At 46.4% G+C, this 6034-nt stretch overlaps 1 protein-coding gene across 1 annotated transcript in view; it reads right to left on the bottom strand.

The window, feature by feature from the left end:
• Positions 1-6034, bottom strand: part of UTP6 (UTP6 small subunit processome component) — a 41618-nt gene that overhangs the window by 10964 nt on the left and 24620 nt on the right. Inside the window, exons 14-16 of the mRNA XM_017890935.1 lie at positions 3424-3603; positions 1855-1935; positions 1566-1675 (exon numbers count right to left, since the gene is read on the bottom strand). Of these exons, the coding sequence (XP_017746424.1) occupies positions 1566-1675; positions 1855-1935; positions 3424-3603 (371 nt within the window). The remainder of the gene's footprint in view (positions 1-1565; positions 1676-1854; positions 1936-3423; positions 3604-6034) is intronic.

Raw genomic sequence — 6034 nt, 5'->3', positions numbered from 1 at the left:
TAGCTGGACATGGTGGTACATTCCTGTAAACCCAGACATTTGGGAGGCGGAGGTGGGAGGACTGCTTGAGCCCAGAAGCTCAAGGCTTCAGTGAGCCATGCTTATGCCACTACACTCTAACCTGGGTGACAGAGTGAGAACCTGTCTCAAAAAAGAAAAGAAACTACTTTTTTTTTTTTTGAGACGGAGTCTAGCTCTGTCGCCCAGGCTGGAGTGCAGTGGCCGCGATCTCGGCTCACTGCAAGCTCCGCCTCCCGGGTTTACGCCATTCTCCTGCCTCAGCCTCCCGAGTAGCTGGGACTACAGGCGCCCGCCTCGTCACCCGGCTAGTTTTTTGTATTTTTTTAGTAGAGACGGGGTTTCACCGTGTAGACCAGGATGGTCTCGATCTCCTGACCTCGTGATCCACCCGTCTTGGCCTCCCAAAGTGCTGGGATTACAGGCTTGAGCCACCGCGCCCGGCCGAAACTACTTTTTGAAAAAGTTTATTGGAAGCCGAATGCACTGACTCATGCCTGCAACCCCAGCACTTTGAGAGGCCAAGACAAGCAAATCAATGAGACCAGAGTTCGAGACCAGTCTGGCCAACATGATGAAACCCTGTCACTACTAAATTACAAAATTTAGCCGGGCATGGTGTCGCTCATCTGTAATCCCAGCTACTCAGGAGGCTAAGGCGGAAGAATCACTTAAACCCGGGAAGTGGACATTGCAGTGAGCTGAGATCTTGCCACTGTACTCCAGCCTGGGTGACAAGAATGAAACTCTGTCTCAAAAACAAAAACAAAAAAAAAAAAACAAAAAAGGAAAACGAAACAGTGTATTGGGTCAGGTGCAGTGCCTCATGCCTGTAATCCCTGTACTTTGGTAGGCTGACGCAGGCAGATCACCTGAGGTCAGGAGTTTGAGACCAGCCTGGTCAACATGGTGAAACATTGTCTTTAAAATCTAAAAGTTAAAAATTAGCTAGGCGTGGTGACAGGCGTCTATAATCCCAGCTACTCGGGAAGCTGAGGCAGGAGAATCACTTGAACACAGGAGGCGGAGATTGCAGTAAGCCGAGATTGTGCCACTGCACTCGTCTGGGAAATAGAGCGAGACATAAGACTCCATCTTTTTTTTGTTTGTTTGTTTGTTTGGAGACGGAGTTTCGCTCTTGTTGCCCAGGCTGGAGTGCAATGGCTCAATCTCAGCTCACCGCAACCTCCACCTTTTGGGTTTTAACTATTCTCCTGTCTCAGCCTCCCGAGTAGCTGGGGTTACAGGCATGTACTACCATGCCTGGCTAATTTTGTATTTTTAGTAGAGACGGGGTTTCTCCATTTTGGTCAGGCTGGTCTTGACTCCTGACCTCAGGTGATCCACCCGCCTCGCCCTCCCAAAGTGCTGGGATTACAGGCGTGAGCCACCACGCCCAGCCCGAGACTCCATCCAAAAAAGAAAAAAAAAAGAAAAAGTGTATTGGATTACTCCCTCAGGTGCTATTTGTGATACAAATAATCTGGGTATGAGCGGCTGAGTATGGGATGGAGAGACCAGTAACAACTATGAACGTCTGTGAGTACCTTTTAAACACAGCTCTGGCCTTTCTGTAGCCACCACTTCGATAAGCCCAATCCAGGTACTTATTCTTCAGGGTTACTGAGTCGGCACCTATGACAGCTAAGAGAGCTTTCTGCAATTTAAAAGAAAAAAGAAGCTATGTGAGAAAACTTACAGGTATCAAAACAGATTTTCCCAGAACCACCTGAGGCCACTCCATAGTGCTTTAGGTGCACCTGCAACACTAGAGCTGGCCAACCAGGGAACCTTCTGCCATTCCCCACACCACGAGACTTGGAACACGGTGCCTACCTTAAAGACTGCCTCAGTGTCTTCTTGGCTTTTGGCACCTTCACTCCACTCTGCCCAGGAAATCCACAATGGCAGACAAACCTACTCCCAGTTTAAAAAATGTTAGAAAATAGCATATAACAAAACATCGCATGTACCCTATAAATATGTAAAATATTATGTATCAATTTTTTTAATGCTATAAAATGACAGTTTAGTCCTATGCTCTGAAAACTAGTTAAAAGACAGGTTCCTCCTAAGATAATCGACATGTAAAATAGGGATTCATTCCCAAACAGTTCTCACTGTGACAGAATTCTCATTGCCCAGCAGGAATGGCATGCCAGAACACAGTCAGCCTTCTGATCAAGTCACTCAGAGCAACGCTCTTCTGTGAATTTTAGTTCCTTTCTATTGGGAAATATTTCATGTAGTTATCATCAATCATCTTTTAGTTAAGTAAGCAATTAACAGCCCACACAGTTAGATTCACAGCTACCCAGGTCATGTCTCTGCTGTCTAGGACCTACAAGAACTAATTAATCTAGGCTGAACTATCTGATCTTCATTCATGTCCCAGAGATACATACAAATGAGCAGCAAAGGTTAGCCATGGTGGCGCATGTTTGTAATCCCAGAACTTTGAAGATGGAGGCAGGCGGCTCACTTGAGGCCATGAGTTCAAGATCAGCCTGGCCAACATGGCAAAACCCTGTCTCCAGTAAAAATACAAAAATTAGCTGGGCATGGCGGCACGCGCTTCTAATCCCAGCTACTTGGGAGGCTGAGGCAGGAGAATCACTTGAACCTAGGAGGTGGAGATTGCAGTGAGCCAAGATTGTACCAATGCACTCCAGCCTGAGCAAGAGAACAAGACTTCATCTCAAAAAAAAAAAGGAAAAAGAAAACAACACCAAGTGAGCAGTAGTTTTTTTCCTACTTTATCTTCTGGAATACATTTTTCCTACTAATACAAAAAATTCACTGCAAAGTGAATCTGGCCATACACCATGGCTCACGCCTATAATCTCAGCACTTTGGGAGGCCAAGGCGGGCAGATCACTTGAGGCTAGGAGTTCCAGACCAGCCTGGCCAACATGGAGAAATCCTGTCTCTACTAAAATAGAAAATATTAGCCGGGTGTGATGGCACGCACCTGTAGTCCCAGCTACTCAGGAGGCTGAGGCAGGAGAACTGCTTGAACCCGGGAGGTGGAGACTGCAGTGAGCTGAGATCACGCCACTGTACTCCAGCCTGGGCAACAGAGCAAGACTCCATCCCAAAAAAAAAAAAAAAAAATTTGGGCTTATATTCAGCAAGTGACATTGATATCCTACTGTTATTTCTAACTTTATAAGAAATACCATTCTATTCCTAAATAGAACAGGAAGTTTTATATAATTTGGTCAACTTTCAAATAAAGGATATTAAATAGAGGCAAGTTCTTCTACTCTTAACCTATGAACCATCACCACTTAATAACAAACGCCACTCTAGAATTGGCTCTCAATAGACAAGTACATTCCAAATGAGCTTTGGCTATAAAAGGTTTCCCAAATATAATGAATACAAAAGATCCAGCTCACTGACCTGGGGTTTCAGATGCACAAAGGCTTCTTCAAAAAGCATGGCTATGTCAGGACTCTTTGACTCAATCAGCACCCGCAGCTTCAGCTGCCACATTGTCCCAGAGTCTCTAAACAATTCAGTTCCAGCTACTGCCACTTCCAGAGCTTCCCTCAGGAATTTATGACACAGCAATGAAACAATCTAGACAAGATGAAGGATGACTGGTAAATTAATTACTGAAACCCAAACAATCTATGTAAATGGAGACAAATAAAAACCTCATTTGAGGCAAGAATTTCACCAACCTTTCCACTACAATTTAAAATAAAAAAGAGGCCACGCATGGTGGCTCATATCTGTAACCCCAGCACTTTGGGAGGCCGAGGCAGGCAGATCACGAGGTCAGGAGATCGAGACCATCCTGGCCAACGTGGTGAACCCCGTCTCCACTAAAAATACAAAAATTATCTGGTTGTGGCGGTGGGCGTCTGTAATCCCAGCTACTCAGGAGGCTGAAGCAGGAGAATCGCTTGAACCCAGGAGGTGGAGATTGCAGTAAGCTGAGATCACACCACTGCACTCCAACCTCAGCGACAGAGCAAGACTCCATCTCAAAAAAAAACAAACAAAAGAAAAGAGCTATGTGATAATTTATAGGTATCAAAACAAATTTTCCATGGCTGTTAAACAGGCGCAAAGTGAACAATTTAGAATTTCTCCTCTTTTCACTGCTCCTACCCATGAGAGTTATCCAAAACAGGGGAGACGTAAAAACCAGAGAACATAAATAATTTAGACTGTAAGTTAGGTGTGTGTTTTCTTTTTCTGGAGACGGAGTTTCGCTCTGTAGCCCAGCTGGAGTGCAGTGGCGCAATGATCTCCACTCACTGCAACCTCCGCCTCCCAGGTTCAAGCAATTCTCCTGCCTCGGTCTCCCGAGTAGCTGGGATGACAGGCGCCTGCAGCCACACCCAGCTAATTTTTTGTATTTTAGTAGAGATGGGGTTTCACCATGTTGGCCAGGCTGGTCTTGAACTCCTGACCTCAGATGATCTGCCTGCCTCGGCCTCCCAAAGTGCTGGGATTACAGGCACGAGCCACCATACCTGGCATAAGTTTTTCATAAAACAGTTCATGACCGGGCGTGGTGGCTCACGCCTGTAATCCCAGCACTTTGGGAGGCTGAGGCAGGCAGATCACCTAAGGTTGGGAGTTCGAGACCAGCCTGACCAACATGGAAAAACCCTGTCGCTACTAAAAATACAAAATTAGCCAGGCATGGTGGTGCATGCTTATAATTCCAGCTACTCGAGAAGCTGAGTCAGGAGAATCACTTGAACCCAGGAGGCGGAGGTTGAGGTGAGCCCAGATCGCGCCATTGCACTCCAGCCTAGGCAACAAGAGCAAATCTCCATCTCAAAAAAATGATAAATAAATAAAAACAGGCCGGGCGCGGTGGCTCAAGCCTGTAATCCCAGCACTTTGGGAGGCCGAGACGGGTGGATCATGAGGTCAGGAGTTCGAGACCATCCTGGCTAACATGGTGAAACCCCGTCTCTACTAAAAAATACAAACACTAGCCAGGCGAGGTGGCGGGCACCTGTAGTCCCAGCTACTTGGGAGGCTGAGGCGGCAGAATGGCGTAAACCCGGGAGGAGGAGCTTGCAGTGAGCTGAGATCCAGCCACTGCACTCCAGCCTGGGCGACAGAGCGAGACTCCGCCTCAAAATAAATAAATAAATAAATAAAAATAAATAAATAAATAAAAACAGTTCACTATGCTAGAACACATGCTCACCCAACAGAGGATGAAAATTAACAAATAGGCCAGGCTCAGTGGCTCACACCTGTAACCCCAGCACTTTCGGAGGCCGAGACAGACGGATCACCTGAGGTCAAGACCTCGAGACCAGCTTGGCCAATATGGTGAAACCTTGTCTGTACTAAAAATACAAAAATTAGCCAAGTGTGTTGGCGCACACCTGTAATCCCAGCTACTAAGGAGGATGAGGTGGGAGAATCACTTAAACCTGGGAGGAGGAAGTTGCAGTGGGCCGAGATCATGCCTACACTCCAGGCTGGGTGACAGAGCAAGACTCTGTCTCCAAAAAAATTTTTTTTAATTATTAAATACAAAATCAGTATTTGTGGGGTGTCAAAGAAACAGGTATATTCATTCAGACGTGGACATAACATAAACTAATGCAATTTTTCCGAAATTCAATTTGACAGTTTGTAGCAAGAGTCATGAAAGTGCTCAACGCTTCGATTTGGGACTTTTACATTAACAAATGTGGGCCAAAAAATACGCGAATGAAAGGAAATCTTACCTGTTCAAAATGCTTATATCTATATTATTTGAAAAAGAGAAGCCGGGCGCGGTGGCTCAAGCCTGTAATCCCAGCACTTTGGGAGGCCGAGACGGGCGGATCACGAGGTCAGGAGATCGAGACCATCCTGGCTAACCTGGTGAAACCCCCGTCTCTACTAAAAAATACAAAAAATTAGCCGGGCGAGGTGGCGGGCGCCTATAGTCCCAGCTACTCGGGAGGCTGAGGCAGGAGAATGGCGTAAACCCGGGAGGCGGAGCTTGCAGTGAGCTGAGATCCGGCCACTGCACTCCAGCCTGGGC

This window comes from Rhinopithecus bieti, unplaced genomic scaffold (genome assembly GCF_001698545.2).
Source record: "Rhinopithecus bieti isolate Rb0 unplaced genomic scaffold, ASM169854v2 scaffold_19652, whole genome shotgun sequence".
Lineage (NCBI taxonomy): Eukaryota > Metazoa > Chordata > Mammalia > Primates > Cercopithecidae > Rhinopithecus > Rhinopithecus bieti.
This window is presented reverse-complemented; position numbering and strand designations above follow the sequence as displayed.